Here is an 18652-nt window from a genome sequence, read left to right on the forward strand (position 1 = left end):
TGTGTCGTTGAACATCCTCCTAAAAGAATCCAGTGAGAGCAGCTCGTTCAGTTTCAGGTGTTTTTGTGATTTGTCCCCATCCAGGTAAAGACCTGTAGACGCCGCCCACACATTTTATTGATGAGGTGATCTGGGTAAAAAAAGAAGAAGAAGAAGAGAGAAGTGGCCCACAGCGTACAAACATGATCGTTTTTTATTCACAATTTTTCCAGATATGTACACAACGTTTGATTTGACAGCGTGCATAAATAGAGAAGAACACGAGAAGAAGAAGAAGGTGTACAACTTTAGTTCAGCTAGTTAACGACCAAAATAACCAGCAGATTAACAACACAGTAATGACCACTGAGCGGCTAACGATGAGCGCGTTACCTAAAAGGACTATTAAAAAAAGTAATAATGTTGCAGGATTTTGATTGGCTGACAAAGAAACAGAGTCCTGATTTGTTTGATATCAATCAGTTGGCTTCATAAATATACATCAGTATTTTACAACATTCAGGGGCATGTCTGCAGGGGTGGTCGAGGGCGGCATTGCCCCCCGTGGACTGTGATTGGCTGTTTGCGTTGTTGATCAGCTGTTTGGGCTGTGATGTAACAGGCTGCTGGTCGCTTTCTTTGCATTAAAATGTGGTAAACAAACATTTTTACACTCAAATACCTAAATTATTTAAAAATAGATTAAACCTATGTTTTATATTTTTGTTGAAAAGGTATCGAAGCCAGAGAAATCCTTCATTTTAGAGTTGTAAGGGGGCGTGTCTTGACAAAGCAGCCATGACAGACACGACATGTTTATCACTGCCGTGGAAACACCGGATGTCAAAGATTGCTGCATAATGAAGCGTGAGCTGCTACTTTAAGCTGCCGTACTGTCGCTTTAAGGGATCAGGGTTAAATCTCCTTTAAGGGGGCTCCATCTGTATCAGTGAGGAAGCTCGAGCTCACGTTAACGAGCAGGAATGAAAGGCGGCGTGGGGCGCCGTCCAGCACGGACGCTTCAGAAGAAACTCGGAACAACTTAGAGGCGATTAATCAGGAGACAAACGTTAGAAACGAGACACAACGTTAGCTGGATGTGTTTAAAAGTGTGACCGGGACGGGTTTTGAATGTTGGTTTGGCAGGAAGCTGCTCGTCTTTAAGTGGGACGCCGTATGGGACCGCACCGCCTTCTTCCACTCCTGGTTATAGTAGATATGATGGATGGAGATAGAACGCTTTAATAAATGGTATTTCATGCTACCCCTGCATTAGTCATTGCCCCAGCTGGGCCATCCCAGTAAAAAAAAAATAGAAGTGCGGACACGCCCCTGACCACATGAGGGTCCATGTGCCCCCCCTGATGATGCGTGGTGTGGCTGATTGTTGAGCTATAACAGCAGGGAGGACGGCAGCAGGCAGGCGGCAGCACACATCAAGTACAGCAGCAAAGCTCCTGGCAGCAGCAGCAGACCAGTGCTCCCTGAGGGCAGCAAATCAGAGAGTCACGCTCAGGTTACTCTGGAAAGGAACGACACTCTGCCACAAAGTTTACTTATATAAACAGTGACACCTTCACATCGTGCACAGCGAGTCAGGTGAAGAACATGAATGCAGTGTGACGCCCACTTACGTGTACACGTGTCGGACTCTTTGTACACGCCCATCCTCTCGCTGGTTTTGACGGAGTTCAGAAGAGCTGCGCTGACGTTCCCTTAAAGAGACAGATGTTGAAATATTTAATCACACATGAGACTCTAATGGACAGGATCAGTGATATCATGTTAATAAAGCTTCCTGTAGCTTAGTGAAAATCATTATCAAACCACAACTGCTGCAAATGTTTTTTAAAAAGGTATGAGGTCTATGAGGTACCGCTTCTCACCAGGTGAGGCCGCCACCTGCTGGGGGCCCCAGGTTAGCAAAGCCCCCCCCGCCTCTGAAGACGGTGGGGGGGGGTCACTGGGTCCCCACATTACGCCTCCATGACATTCAGACTGAAGGAGAAACGTCTCGGGCGTAAATATCACGGCTTGAACCGGCGCTCTGAACAGTGAGCTTTAGTGAAAGATAAAAATGCTTCAATTTTGAGCCTTTTTTGAACACTGGTCGGAGAGGAGGGTCCCCGTGAAGTGGACCCGGGCCCTCACAGACTGAAGATCCGCCGCTGGTTAACCTTAAAACTGAATGTGCGATTGCTTTTTTTTTTTTTGTCATTGAGTGACGTCACTGATTCAGGGATTAAGATGCGTTGTGTGTTTATTGTAGAATTTCAGTTTTAACTCTCTCAGGATCTGAATCCTGTTTTCATCTCATCCCGTCACCATAACACGGATAATCACACCGCTTGTTCCCGGGAACAATGGCGATGGTAAACTCTGCACCATGTGGGAGACTTTAGAGCACATAAATGGCCGCCCTGTGCTTTACTGTGTGAACCCGCCTCGGCACAGGTACTCCTCTGTTCCCCCCCGAGACAGAAAATGAGACTCCAGCGTTGGGTTACTGAGTGAATTTCAGCTTTTCTAAAGATGTTCAACGGCCATAATCGTTCTTTGTCCTGACAAACACGACCCGGGCACACGGCTTGGATCTGAAGTAGCTCAGGTGTTCAGAGAGATTTAGGTACGAGATATTTGATCAAATCAGCAGGTTTAGACATACCAGGAGTTTCTCCTCTCTCAATGTTTCATCATCATAAAACCAAAGTCTTTAAAGGCTTAATATGTGATTTTTCTGTGTAACTGTGTTTCTAGATCACGCTCATTTCAGGTAAATTTACATGCAGTTTGCAACGTCCCGACTTCTCAGGAAATGAGGCTAAAAAAACATTTGAAAAAAAAGATTGATGTTTTTTTTTGGTATCTGACACTCCCATCGACTCTCATCATTCCAGAGAGGTTACACATTCATTGTTGTTGCGCTACATACACGTCACACCTCCCAGAGGGTGTCGGATCAGAAACGATCAGAACGCCATCCTGCTCGTCAAGATGACCGGTCTGTGTTTAAACTTTTTGACAGCATCGTCCTTATCGAAAGAGGAATGTCTGTGTACTCACTTCCTGAGATCATGTGTCCTGATGTTTAAAGCTTGTTGTTGTTGTTGTGTTGAAAGGTTGTGATACCTAATCCCCCTTCTAAGAGGGTTCCCGCCTCACATCTTACCTGACACCAGGAAGTCCACGGTCTGGCAGTCTGAGCCGTTAGTGTGGGGAGAGTCCGATAGGAGGGTGATTCTCGACCTGTTCACCTCCAGCACAGCTGCAACCCGACTACGGAAGTCAAATCTGGGCAAAAAAAAAGAAGACAGAAACATCAACTTTGTGGTTTCTAAATGTTCACTGGTGATACTGGGACGTAAAATCCAAGATGTGAACTTTGGTGTCAAGTCAACTTAAGGTGCATTCACACCTGAGCCGTTTAAAACGAACTCTGGTGACCTTTGACCTGATGACTCTGGTGCGGACTAAAAACTGAGCCCTGGTCCGCTTGAAAACGGGGGTCTCGATTCCCTTCCAAGTGTGCCAGAGTTCGGTTCCCCGAAGGTGAGAATACGATCCAAACCAAACAAGGGAAGTGACCAAACAGCAGTGCATTGTGGGTTGAATTTGGCCGTCTGTAAACAATGTCAATGGATTTGCCATGCGTGAAGTTAAGACCAGACTAACTGAGACCAAGACAAACCCGAGACCAGAGAGCTCCGAGACCCAGAAAAGACCAAGACATTCAGGGATTGAGACCAAGTCAAGACCAAAACCAGAGAGCTCTGAGACCGAGTCAAGACCAAGACCATTATTAGTTCTTTTAGAAAGAGGCGTTTTCCCTCTAATCTCAGTAATGACGATCAGTGGTGGTCTTGATTTAAAATCCAGAGTCCGCCCAGTCTGAGACCGAGACAAGACCGAGTAAAAATGCTTGGGATTCCTAGATGACCAAAAAGTGGTCTTGAGATCGATTTGGAGTACTACAACATTAGAAACCACGTCCGGGGATCAGGCCAACAACCTCAGCTGAGGTGATATGTTGATATGTTTGTCTTTAAAGACGGATCAGAGAAGATCTCCTTTAACGAGGCCGTAACAGAAATCCTGAATTAGCTTCAACGCCATTTCAAACCCACGCGACAATCTGCCTCCTTGATCAAATATCAATCTGAAAAATGTTCCCATGAATCAGGTCATCAGATAACTCTCTCTGCTGTGACTCGAGGTCACAGACTCCTGATAATAAATGTGTGCAGAGTTCAGATAACGTCGCTTCTTCTCTCTGGATCGTTTCAGAATCTACGAGACATCACGGCATGAACAGATTGCACCACACAATATTTTTATTGTACCTGCATCAGATCTGCACAAGGTGCCAAGAGGAAACCATTATGTTATCTCAACTCTGCGCTGGGTGTTTCACATGTTTTCTTCTGCTTCCTCAATGCTTCAGATGTTTTATGAGGATTCATTTATCTTAATAATTATGATTGACAGGTTTAATAATGAGGGTCAGAGTGAAACCTCTCTCTGTCTCTTTCTCTCTCTCTCTCTTTCTCCCTCTCACTCTCTCTCGCGAAGAGAAAATCACTGATTTCTGGGATTTTGCAAGCTCTGCCTCATGTGACTCGTCTGTCTAGCACTGCTGTTTGTTATCACCACATGATAATTAACTGTGATCCAGTTGTTTTTTCAGGGAGTAGTACAGTACAGGATGGTATCAGAATGATGCGCTGACTCTCAGTGATACCACAAATATGAAGACTGGTTATCAATCAGCTCTAGTGAGATCATCCTGGCATGTTCCAGGCCAGACTTTCAGGCTCAAAGTGAGACCAAGTTCTGCAAAAAGAGAGAGAGAGAGAGAGAGAGAGAGAGAGAGCGAGCGCCACCCACATACTGAATCAGTCTGACTCAAACTGAAAAAACACCCGAATTTAGAACTCTAAAGGTCAGACAGTGTTTACAGGAACAACGCCCAACTACAATCTGTACTTCGATCTTTCAGGCGGTGTTTAGGTGTAAATGTTGAGCTTGTGCAGGATGATGTAAGATAAATACCTGATGAGAGACTGCACTCACCTGCTGAAGTTGGCCACGGTGGGGAAAGTCTGCATGGCTGAGGGGGATTCTGGGAGGATGTCTGCACATGCAATGATGCTGTTTCCCTCCTTCAGCACCAGAGATGTGTGGACCACTACGAACACAGACAAAACATTTACTGCATCTGTGCTGTTCATGTATTCCTGCAAACATCACATCAATCAATCAATATTTATTTGTATAGCGTCAACTCATAACAAGACCTTAAAGGGGACATATTATTGAAAATCCACTTCTACAGTGTTCTTGAACATATATTTGGGTAACCTGAGTGTCTACTGACCCACTTTGTTTGTGAAAAAATCCCCTGGTATCTCCACCCATGGACTCCACCCCCAGCCTAGAACAAAACTTTTTCACAGGTCAGCCATTTTTATTCTCACTACAGAGCAGTGATGTCTACAGGGATAACTCAGGGGGGGCTCATTACATTTAAAGAGACACACACACCAAAACGGAGCGTTCTGAGAGAGCTGGTTTATACAGGGTCACAAACCTCCTCTGGTGCTTGATTCATGTTATATTTTGACCAAAGCACAGCACAGATGTTTCATTTAGACCACAGGGGACTGTTTGAAAAGGTGGAAAAGGGGTATAATATGTCCTCTTTAAATCGTTCATTCAGGTGTTTACACTTTTAAAAAAGGAGTATTAAAAGCTCCTGTGAGGAGTTTTTAGCAGGAAGACTGGAATAGATAGTGATGCCTCTTAATGAGCAAAACAAACCAACCAATCAGAGAGAGGATAGTTAACTCCTGATAAGTTATTTTATATGCACGTCAGCCCTGCACGGGGGTCGGTGTCAGACGAGGAGGTTGACAGAATGCTGCAGAAACAACCTTCTTTAAATTTTCCACACCAAAGATTCAAAGTGAGACACTGAAGACAGATCAGCGGAGCAATGCCGCTAAGTCCACGGTGAAGGGGTTAAACTGACACACATTCACTCGTCTTGGTGGAACACTCTGAGCGGTACCTGAGTTGTCTCCGGTGAGCATGATGACGCTGTCGGTGAAGACCTGCCTCATGGTCAGACTGATGTTGCCGTGGCGTGCAGACACTTCTCCCACCGCACAGTTCAGAGGACTTTCTGCAGAACAGCTGGAGCTCTGACGAATCATCAAATGAGGAACATTGAATGCAGTTAGGAGTGCATGTGATGTTACCTAGGTTACACTTAGTAAAGCAGAAAGTATCAAGAGGGCATTTATTATATTTAATGACCCGCTCGGTTTAAAGTCTGTTTTTATCTTTGTGCAGTGGGATGACGTGTTCAAGCAGAGTGAAGAAGAAGGTTTAACTCGAAACACTTTATTTCCTTTTTTGGCATCTGACTCATTAATCAGTGTGCATAATAAGGAACCGGGAGCGAGAAAAAAAACGGAGAGGTCCGAGAACAGCTCCTGCTGGGTGTACGCGTGGAAACATTCAGTAACTAGGTAGATTAGATTAGAAAACTTTATTGAGCCCCAGCGGGGAAACTCATTTGTCATCTGGTCAATTCATACACACAATTAAACAATATTGACAGTACATCACAGTACACAACAAGTAAATAAATAACAAACACCACTGAAACCATTTGAATAATCATGTACAGCCATGAGTCAGAAACACAACTAAAAATGTTCATTAAACTATTGGACTGCTGCAGGAACAAAGGACCTCCTGAGCCGTTTAGGGGAACATTGTGGCATCACTAATCGCTCACTGAAGGAGCTTTGGAGTCCTTTAAAAACACTGTGTAGAGGATTGCCTTCAAAGATCAAAACAGTTTTAAGTTTGGTCCTCATTCTCTTACAGTGATTTCAAGTGAGTCTGGGGTAATGCAAATCACAGAGCCAGCTTTTTAATCAGCTTATTGATCCTGTTTTTATCATCCACACAGATGCTGCCACCCCAACACAGCACAGCATAAAAGAGGACACTAGCCAAGATTCCCTGATAAAAAAAACATAAAGAAGATTCTTGCTAATTTCAAAGGATCTCAGCTTCCTTGAGAAGAAGAGTCTTGACTGTGCCTTCTTGAAAACAGCATCAGTGTTCTTTTTCCAGTTTAATTTACTGTCCAGGAAGACACCAAGGGATTTATAAAACTGGACAATCTCGATCTGCTGACCCTTAATGATCACTGGGGAGACCTCATCCTTTTTTCTTCTAAAATGTATCATAAGTTCCTTTGTTTTCCCAACATTCAGTTTTTAGAAGTTTGCATCACACCAGCTGACAAAAGAGTCAATCTCTTTTTTATAGGCAGTGTCATTGCCTTGGGTAAGTAGACCCACAAGTGCAGTATCATCCGAAAACTTTTGGATGTGACAGGATGCCTGACCATGCCTATAGTCAGCAGTGGAGAGTGTGAATAAAAACGGAGATAACACGGTGCCCTGTGGAGCTCCTGTGTTAGTGAGGATAATGTCTGACTTTTTATTATCAAACATGACAAACTGAGGTCGAGACAAAAGGTAAGACCCAAGAAATAGTTGTGTTGTGTAATTTAAAATCGATTCATTTGTTTGCTAAAACATGTGGTTGAATGGTGTTAAAAGCACTCGAAAAATCAAAGAACATAATCCTAACTGAGCTAGCTGTTTTTTCCAGGTGACTGTAGATGCTGTGCAGCATGTAAAGCAATGCATCATCAACTCCCACACCTTTCCTGTAAGCAAACTGCAAGGGGTCTTGAAATACTGAAACCTGTCTAGTCAAGTGACCCAGGACAACCCTTTCAAAACATTTCATAATGTGTGGAGTCAGGGCTATGGGTCTAAGATTAGTAAGGGACATTTAGGGATTGAGACCGAGACTGAGACCGAGACTGAGACCGAGACCGAGACCAGGACCAAGACCATGACCATGGCAGGGCGAGACCGAGACAAGACCGAGAACGAGAACGAGAACGAGAACTAGAATGAGAACGAGACCGAGACTGAGACTGAGACCAGGGCAGGGCGAGATCTAGTCTTGTGCGCAGGGGGTGTGTCACTCACTTAGACCGTAACACCGGGAAGGTTGCAGCCGTAACCGGGGGGATAAAAATGAAATTATGAACGAATTGAAGTGATTTGTTCTTTTAGAAAGAGGCGTTTTCCTTCTAATCACAGCAATGACGTGGACAAATAGCCAATCAGTGGTGGATTCATTTAAAATCAAAATCTGGACTCTGCCCAGTCTGAGACCGAGACCTTCAAAAAGTGGTCTCGAGTCCGGCCTTGAGCACTACAACACTTCGCCTTCCAAAAGGTAAAAAGGTTCAAAATGAAGTTCTCCTCTCTCACCATGGACGACATGTTGAAGGGATTGAATACGCCTCCCACGCTGTCGCACGCATTGTTGGCGCCCACACGGTTGCTTTTGATAGCCATGAAGACAGACGTTTGCTGGAAGAAGAAAAGAAAACAAGAGTCAGAGTGAGAGAGCATGACGGCTGAATATCTATACGTTTGAGTCTCAGTAACAGAGAGAAACGGCTGAATTTAAAGGACAACAGATAACGTTCAGAAGAGTAAATCATCCACTTTGACCTCCGAACAATGAAAACATCTTGTTCATAACCTTGGATTTTACAACAAATCTGCAGAGAGACACTTAAGCTGTTTCTTTTGTTCTTAATCTCTGCGGTTTTCTTCACCTGGTGCTGAAGGTGAACGCTCTCAAGTTTCTTGGTCACTTTCCAATCTATTGTCTTTGTCTTTATTCTCAAGTGCCGCTCAGGTGTTTCACCTGTTACAACTTTTCTTAGGTTTCCTGTATGAGGCGTCTACTTCCAGTCTCTTAGCCTCTTTGTTCCACACACAGAGTGGTGGATTCAAGTGGACACTCGAGATACTGCAGTTTATTGCACTTCTGTATCACCTTTATTTTCAACCCCGGAGGTTGCCGCTTTATGTCAAAGCTGATCGTTGATGTCTTATTTTGACTTCCTTTCCTCTTTCCTACAGGACGTATCAAGGTGGCATTTGAGCAAACAGTAACTGAGTCTGAACCTACATTTTGTCTTCTTGATCGATGAAGATCCACTACCATCATCACGTCACCGCTACTCCCGTCAGGAAACATCTGCTGGCGCTGAGGAAAGAGAAAAGGAAAGTCCAATAGCAGCAGAAAACCATGACAGAAAGAACTCTTTGTGCACTCTCATATAGTGGCTCAACCAGAACTCGGTGCATACATTGCCAAATGGCAGACATTAGCCAGCAGGGGCAGAGCCAGGGGGGGCCAGGGACACCCTAGAATAATGATTGGCCACCCCGTAATCCTAAAATATGATTGGCTATTTGCATTGTCCCAAATCGGACTCATGCTTAAATCAACAACCGTAAAGTCCAGAATATAAGACTCTGGGGGACTTTGGGGGTCTCTCAGAGAGAAAAAAAGGTTTAAACTGTCGTCCTGCGGTCGTCTGGTTTCTCTTTGTGGAGTTTGCTCTCCTTGCTACAAAGGATGAAGCCGACTTTTTAGATGAAAGAACAGGTATTAAATGTGCGTCCTATAAGTCAGGTTTTACGTTATTTAGCCCTAGCTGTTACATTAAATCATAAACAGGTATAAAAAAATCTATTTTTGACATTCATTTAGGTAGATAAAGTAGATATGGAGATTGACAGGGAGAATAAAAGTTATTTATTAATGTGTATGTGTGCACACTTCACACTTAAGGCCGACCCTAGCTCAGCCAGGATGTGTGGATACTACTCATACTTAGTTCATTTTAGGCCTTCTTTCACTCCCTCTGTGACTCTGAATCAGCACATTTAAGTTAAAGGAACACATCCCCCCCCCCCCCCCCCCCCCCACACACACACACACACACACTATCCCTCTGTCCTTGATAATATAGCCGCTCTGCAGCTCTCATCCATAGATGCAGCACACAGCGCAGCATGAGGTCTCTGGAGGGCAGCTGACAGAGACAGCTGTTCGTTCAGTGAGCTTCTAGTTCAGGCAGCTTGTAGGCTCCACTAGCCAAAGCAGACCAACAATGTTAAGCTAAGCTAATGATCTGCTGCCGCGTGTTGCAACCCAGCACAGAAATAATGAATTCACTGTGTATGCCGTGCGGGAAAAACACTCTGTCATGTTTTTGTGGCAGTTTAGCTGCTAACAGGTTAGCTAAGAAGAAAATCTCAAACATGTCCTGAATGACCACGGCCATATTCTGAGTCTTACGTTTTGCTGCGGTCATGAAATGTGTTCTTAAATATTCTTGTCAGCACTGAGCTGCAGGACAAGGCCATGCTTTTACTCCTAAATATTGAGGATGATATATTACACAAACACAGACTCACATGCATTTGTGGAATTTAAACCGTGACCACAAGTTCACAAACCCACTGAAGGAGGCACGGACATCAAGCCTTGAAGCTGAGTGACTCATGCTTATGTCTTTCTCACGAAATTCATTCTACCCCTAACTTCTCTAAAATCTATTTTGACATTTTGCATTTTGGTGAAGTTTGGCAACCTGACCTTGATGAGGAAAGAGCTGCTCTGTTGTTGTTCTTGGAGATGAAAATCAACACATACTTTAGCATCTTGACAATTACTTGTGAGAGGGATGGCTGGTATCACTGGGCTAGCAGGGCTAAAGACTGGTGTTGCTTCTTACCATGCTAACCGTCCCGTTGATAGTACCGCTGAACGCAGCCTTTGCAGTGGTGAACTGTCCATCAGTGTCCATGTCAGCTACGATGTTAGCACACTGCATTCTGTAGATAAACACACACAAGTACAGAAAGACATAACATACAAACAAATTAAGAAATATCCAGATGCAGCAACCGGTAGGAACTTCGAAAACATGAAAACGTGCTTATTTTGTGCTACAGAAAACAAAGTATTCATAGTAAAGGAGAAGTCCATTCAAACCATTTCTTCTTCTACCACAGGAACCTGTGGTCAACTTTTATTATGCGTGAAATATTTCTACATATCTCCTTCTCTATTTCAGTTTATTTTTCTGTAATATTCATAAAGGCACAGGGTCTCACCTTGATCCGTTGGTGTAGTGAACCACCACCGACCTTCCCACGATGCTGAATACTCCAGTCAACGGCATGTTTTGGTCCATGTAAACAGCCTGACGCTCATTGAGGTCACGCAGCAACCCAAACTTCCCACTGATGTCCCCAATCTCATACTGGTCCACCGTGCCAGTTCCAGGTGAGGGGCTGTTTGATATGTTCACACCCAGGGGGTTGAAGTGACCCAGGATGTTGTTGTTGGAGCAGGGCTCTTTGCTGCCAGCTATGAGGGGCAGTATGTGCACGTGGTAACCCCCAGCTAAGGAGTTCAGATTCATCAGGGACACATCAATTGTTGTTGGACCTTGTGGGACAGCCTGAGAGAACTGTATCTGGCCGCTCGTCATCCCGGAGCCAAACCAACGACCCAGGCTAGCTTTGGGGACGCGCACCATTGTGGTGTTGGCACAAGCTATCCTTGGCCCTCCTCTGTTTGCCAGATGAATGACTACAGAACGACCAATAATGCCCATATTTGGCAACCAGGAAGTGGTGTCAGTGAAGAAGTTTTTTGCTCCCACTGCGCATGGGCTGTTGTCGAGATTGATAGGGCTGTGTTTGCTGGAGAGATCTCCCACCTCGCAGGATAAAGGTCTGGACGGGGCACAGTGGAGGGCGTAGCTACTGTCTGTTGTGTTGACACCAAAAGGGTTCCAGTGCCCTCCTGCTGTGCTGCAGCGGTTTACATCATTATCATTTTCTGAGCTGATGGGGTAGGTGTGAACGTGCCAGTTGTGGTTTTGGGTTGGTGTCATTGAGGTATCTCCATTTGATAAATCCATGAAGATGGAGACATCAGACAGAGGGTTGTCCTTCAGTTGGGTGAACCAGACCTCACCGACCACAGGGCTCTGAAATCTGGCTCTGGATACAACCACTTCACCAGGGTAGCTGATACTGGCACAAACATATCTGGCACCATCCAATTGGTGAATGACAACTGAGCGGCCAACAATGCTGTTCCGTCCAAACAGAGGCAGGTGGAAGTCTTGGAACGAAATGTCCACTTCGTTTTTACCTGCAAGGGACATGTGCTTGTTGCTGAGGTCGCCAAGCTCGTACATTTCGTGCGTCGAACCAGACCCATTTGGGTACGATGCGTCATTCGTGTTCAAACCAAATGGATTCAAGTGGCCACCCACGTTATCATTTGAACACATGGACGATTGAATGGCCCGTACAGAGGGGACAGGAAACTGGTGCACATGGTAAGGGCCAACCCTGCCCCGTAAGTTAGTCAGGTTTAACCTCACCTCTGTCACATCAAATGGGGAAGCCTGAATGAAGCTGAGGTGACCTTTGATCCCTCTCATGTTCATAACAGCGCTCACCTTCTTCTGTGGCACGTTGTAAATCTGAGCACACTTGAAACTTGAATTCATGCCAATTAGGAGAAAGCGATTGTTGGTGGTGTAGCTCGCCAGGTCCAGACGGGATTTAGAAGACGTCAGAGGGGTTCCAACTTTTAGGACTCCAAGATTGGTCAAAGTTGAGGTATCTAAGCTTTCAAGAAGAGCCTTACAGTTTGCGGCTGAGCTAGTTGATGCGTAGAGAGTGGTGTTTGATTGTGAAGCATTGACATCTCCGATTGTAACTAGGTCTGCAAGAACCCTGGGATTATTCTGTCCTGTGTTTGCACGGATGTAAATGTTACCTGCTATGGTTTCAGTGAACCGAGCCTGACGAGTCATGGGGGCTTGACTTTGAGTCACGACCGTGCAAACTGTAGTGCCATCACACTTCTGCAAACTCAGTGTGAAGTCCGCCAGGTTGGAATTTTGTCCAAAAATTTGTGACACGTTTAAGGTGGATTCAGGATTTGCGCTGAAGGTGTGGACGCTTGGGCCGATATGTGCTTCAGAACAGGGCTGAGCGAAATGTCCAAACTTGACCGGGAACACATTGAGGGAGAGGTTAAGTGGACCACAGGATCCAGCACCGGACACGTTGAGGGTGGCCATGTTTGAGGTGGAGTTAAAGTACACCTTCCCCGTGACTCCCCCCATGTTCAGAGGTGCCATGAACTGAGCACAGGACATGGAACCTGAAAAGACAACGAGGAGCAGGTTATGCTACTAACTTTGACTCCTATACATGTTAACACAAATATTAGATGAATATGGGCAACGTTAGAAAACTAAAAACAGAATGTGGAGGTTAAGGAAACTGGATCAATAAAGCTCTTTCATACCTGCTACAAGACTTAAACAACATTTTACTGTGAATATTTTCCCGCCACAAGAATAATAATCCCAAACTACATCTTCCTTAAATTACATCCAATTTGTCTCCATCATCAAAAATAATCCAGCGTCTGTGAATATGGAAATATTTGTAACATCAAAAGTTAACTAATGATGACATATTTTTGTGATAAAAGAGTAAATTCTTTGGGATGGTAGAATCTGAAAAGCTGAGAAAGTCGGATACAAGTTACTTTGAGACAGAATTTCCAATATGGTCACCGCCAATGTTTTGTTCTCAAGTTTTGCTAGCTACCAGCGTGCACACAGATCCGCAAAAATGACTAAAAGCATTGTAGTTATCATGCCAGTCCATTAGTTGGCGCTGTCACTTTGTAATAAATCAACACATGCACGTGCACACTCTTCCTTCAATGGAGCGGTGAGGTGTGAACATATGAAAATGGCGAACGCACAAACGTTTGTGTGGATGGACAATGAAGTGGGGTTGTGACCCTAAACTACAAAGAGAGAACATTCAAAGGAAATGTCACAAACTGAACTCAGGCGTCCGCCATTGTTGTTGTAGTCCCCTTACTCGCTCGTGGCTACTGACTGGAAGTGTGATGAGCATGTGCGTAAAGTCACCTAATTCAATGCAACAGCGTTGCAACGTTCTGTTTTTTAGGTTTCCAAAATGCAGCAGTCGTGTAAATGAGCAGCTGAAACGCAACAAAAGGCGACCTTTCGGCAGAAATCATGGTTGAGTAAACGTGGCCTGAGACCACGATAAAGTTTATTTACAGTCTATGACATGCACATGCACAGTGAGTTGTTTTTTTAATGGAGAGATAGGACAGTGGATAGAGTCAGAAATCAGGGAGAGAGAGAGAGAGAGAGTGGAGAATGACATGCTGGAAAGGAGCCACAGGTGGGATTTGAACCTGGGCCGCCTGCTTGTAGGACCAAGGCCTCCATACATGGGGCTCGCGCATTAACCACTGCGCCACCAGCGCCCCCTGTGAGTCGTTATTAACTGGTGATATAACAGACTGAAATCAATACTGATGCCTCTATGTGACCTACAAATTCAAACATCGGTAGACGGATTGATTAATTCTGTGAATTTATTTTATATGCCTGTTGTCGCTGCTCGGAGGTAGGTGTCACTTTGGACTTTGAAGATCAGCTAGAGGTTAAGCATCCTGCTTTGGCCACAGGGGGCACCAAATCAACACGACCCAAAAATTCCTCACAGGAGCTTTAATGGAAGTATTTTCATTGATGACATCACATGAAATCAAAGGAATGAAAGTGGACTTTGGAACTTTACACCCATTCATAAAAAAGTGGCTGAAGTTCTTCCTCTCTTTTTAAAACGTGTAGTGGGTATAAGGAAGTTAGAAGCTCTGAGATAAGTGTCCTGATGACGCAGAAGAAAGTGATAAAGACAGAAGAACAAGTTAAAGAGCGTGCTGTTGGAGAGAGCCATTAATTACACCGGTTTCAATATTTATTTAACATTTAAACATCTTGTCGGACTGGTTCATACCAGGTTGTCAAATTAGAAGTCAGAAGCATTGTTTGTTCAGCTTCTAAACACAACATTCAAACTAGGCCCCTCCTCCTGGGCTCATCGCCCAGAGAAGCTCCGCCCCCTGCAGGACGTAGTGTGTACGTATACTGCTTGTAGCTAAACCACAAGCTAACCGCTGGTGTTTGTCACCTGCCTGTCCAACAGGAAGCAGACCAACTCTACGTCCACGGGTAAAAGAAAACACAAGGTTCACCCTCGTTTTAGAACAAGCTTTATCTGCTTGGTGTTTCTCCTTACTCTGATTATATTTTCTCTTCTTTGATGCTACGTCCACGTCCGTCATATTCACCAGTTTGAATGGCGTCCAATCACTGAATTGTATCCTCTCCTAAACTCACCTGCTGCGCTGTATGGAGGCCCAGAAGGGACAATGGAGCAGCTTTACTTTAGGAGAAGTCTGTACTTTATTTTGAAGGAGAAGTCTGTATTTTATTTTGAAGGAGACAGCTGCTGACTCTACCTTTAAAGAAACTTCATTTGTATATCTGCTAACTTTAACATAACGACTGTTCACTGTCAGCGCCGACCTTCAGATGTGACGGGCCCTCACACTTCAGTGACACATTGACACATAAACCATGGACTAATCACACGTAACCATCAGACTGTAGTTAGACTTCACACAAGAATTTCACACAAACTATAATTACTGTTTCTTTTGTTTTGTTCAGCTTGACCCGACGACAGAAGTTTAATGACATGATCACATTCTGCTGTTGGGGGGTGACATGATACACTTTGAGAGTGTGAATGTGTATGAATGGATGAGTTAATACTGATGGACTCTTTACTCAGCAGCCTCTACCATCAGTGTGTGAATGTGTAGGTGTGACCTGCAGTGTTAAGGTCGTCAGAAGACTAGAAAAATGCTACACAAGTTCAAGTCCAATTATCATTTACAAAGTGGAGCTTAGAATTCTAGACCAAATAATCTTGATTTAATAGTTTCTAAATTCTTATTTTAAGCTTTTTTTCCCCAGAGAAATGGGACACATGTTTCCATGTTTTAAAATGATCTGTGTTCATGTTTGAAACTTCATGTAAAGAAGCTGAATCATCGACTTCAGACACACAACGTTTGAATCACAGTTTCAGAATAAGTCTGCATCGCAATAAGTCGAGGGGCGTATTCGTTTTGATTTTAGTACAGATCTGTAGGTATTCTTTGCAGAAGAGAAGAGGAGATGTGCCCACCAGATTCTTCTTCATTATGTTTTTTTAAGGTCCATGTTTAACAAGAAGAACGACATGCAAACCGAGTGATCCTCGTCTCTGAAAGCAGATGTTTTTAAACTCTATCTGATCGTCTTTGCATCGTCAAACAGCCGCTCAGAGTTTCATCGAACTACTAACACAGAAACTCAAACGCTTTATAGAAAAGCTCTTTTTTTTTCACATGTCAAACCAGCATCTTGAGGAGCTGCTGTGATTACAGAAGAGAGTACTTACGCACATCACATGTTTCTAATTATATCGTTAAGAGTAATTTCAAGCTTTACTACGACAAAGTGGGAGTCACAGAGAGAAAGAGAGAAGGGGGGGTGCAACCTCAGCTAAGCTTTCATCAATACAATGTGGTCTGCCTGCTGCAGAGTCCCTGTCCCTACATTAAAGATGATTAAGTAAGATAAAGGTGGAACAAGTGTGTGCAGAAATCAGTTGTCTTTTAAACACAACAGGAGAGCTCAGGGACTAAATCTGACATGAGGCATCCTAAACATTAACCTGCTCAGTCCAAATAGAGTACTCACCGAGCAGAGACAGCAGCAGCGCCGCTGTCAGAGGAAGGCACATGTTGGCAGATGTGTGCACAGCAGGAGGAGGAGATGGAGTTAACAATGAAGGAAACAAAAAAAGAAACTTCACTGAAGTCGGTCAAGTCTTCCCTGAATGTGTGTGTGCTCAGCCTTCACATGAGAAGCTCAAACTGATGGAGTGTGTGTGAGTGTGTGAGTGTCTGAGTGTGTTCTCCAGGAACATGTCATGTGTGACTGCTTTTCTAAAAGTGTGCAGCCTCCCTTGTGCTTCTGTTTTTCAGCTGCAGCCTGTCTGTGTCAGCCTGTGATTGGCCAGCAGGGCGACACTGTGTCGTGCATGGAGCCAGGGGAGGGAGGAAGAATACTTGGCAGTCCTGCTGGGTGGAGGTGGCCTGTTCCTCCCCGATGTGGCAGAGCCCGGCACAATGCAAAGAAAAGCACCTGTTGATAATATTGTTTATGTGTTCTGAGAGAGGCCGATAACTCAATACTACAATATATCTGAGTGTTGATTTGTGGATAAATGCTCAGAGTGTTTACCTGAGATTAAACTCCTCTGTGTCGGTCGGCTTTGAAAGGTGAACTTGAACTTTGCACCGCTCATTACATTTCTAATCGCGTCTTTGAATGACCTACATGCAGCTCAATGTGTTCATAACATCTCTACGTTCTACTTTGACCGCTTGCAGCTTAATGTTTGTTTAAAGCTTGAAGTTTAACTTAATTTCTCGCAAAGTTGGTCCTTATTTTGATTTGCTTGCAAACAGGAACACGGTGATGACAACGAAGAGGAATCATCGAAGTGGTGATGGAAGATGAAAAAAGCCAAATAAAACATCTGAGATCTGAGAGAGGTATTAGACTTATCAAATATGAACGAGCTGAGCAAAAATATGAGATATTAGAGGAACAGCTCGTTTCCATGCCGGCTGAGCCATTTTCAAAACGTTCTTTTTTCAGGCATCCAAAACGCCGTTGTCGTGTTAATGACAAAAGCCAAACTAGGGTTAGTCTGCATGAATGTTGAAGCTGGAGCGCTAAACGCTCACTGATCCACCTTAAACACAAACATGTGTCTATGAGCCTGAATCGAGATGCAGCCTCTTGGATTCATGATTTTAGCAGCGGCTGGCAAAGTTGTGTTTCCATGATGCATTATTTTCTTTCCCTCTTTCAACCCTTTTTCTGCCCCCCTCCCCCCCTGAGTGAATATGCCTCAGCTGTCCTTGTGACAGAGTTAAGGGAAAAAGAAAGGAGCAAAAATAGTAACTGGCTCTAAGAATAGAAGCCCGACGGCTCATCATTGTGGGCTCTTTGAGGTGGTCATTTTTACACACACTGGAGAGGCGCTGAAGTGGGTCAGGTCGTCAACTTGACTTGTTTAGATCACTGATTGCAGCAGGAGCTCCAATCTTTAGAGAACCGCGTCACTGCGTCTGCACGTACACATACACACAGGTTTACGTCACACACACACACACACACACACACACACACACACACACACACACACACACACACACACACACACACACACACACACACACACACACACACACACACACACACACACACACACACACACACACACACACACACACACACACACACACACACACACACACACACAGAGCAGAAGACGGAGGTTAACAGAGATGTTACCATGCATCCACTCTGAAAGATTTATTTCAAATGAAAAGATTCAGCAAAAAATACTTTTAGGACGATTTTAAATCTCAGTTCCAGCAGTCAACGGACATTATTAAAATCACAATTAATCAACTACAGTTTATCCAGAATTCTCTGAAAGTACTCCGAAAAGAGTGATATAAAAGTCCTATAAGTCTTAACAGTATTATTATTTAATTGCATTTTGATTGCATGTTTGAAACTGTTTTTTATGCATTTATTTTGTGTCTTACGCTAACGGTACTTTACTTCTTCTTTGGATGCTTTTATTTTGAAAGATAATAAGAAACTTCCAGCAGATGGTATGTTAGAACATAAACATAAACCACCCAT

At 44.1% G+C, this 18652-nt stretch overlaps 1 protein-coding gene across 1 annotated transcript; it reads right to left on the reverse strand.

Moving 5' to 3' along the window:
• Nucleotides 1–175: 175 nt before the first annotated feature.
• cusr (Copper-only SOD repeat protein) lies at nt 176–16943 on the reverse strand. The gene is made up of 10 exons (XM_061064364.1): nt 16625–16943; nt 11061–13137; nt 10679–10778; nt 9061–9138; nt 8349–8450; nt 6047–6179; nt 5050–5164; nt 3149–3270; nt 1614–1694; nt 176–1463 (listed from the first exon to the last, which is right to left on the reverse strand). The coding sequence occupies exons 1-10, from the start codon at nt 16665–16667 to the stop codon at nt 1372–1374; spliced, it is 2943 nt and encodes a 980-aa protein (XP_060920347.1). The 5' UTR covers nt 16668–16943; the 3' UTR covers nt 176–1371.
• Between the last annotated feature and the right edge of the window lie 1709 nt (nt 16944–18652).

The sequence above is a fragment of the Labrus mixtus genome, chromosome 2, assembly GCF_963584025.1.
Source record: "Labrus mixtus chromosome 2, fLabMix1.1, whole genome shotgun sequence".
Taxonomy (NCBI): domain Eukaryota; kingdom Metazoa; phylum Chordata; class Actinopteri; order Labriformes; family Labridae; genus Labrus; species Labrus mixtus.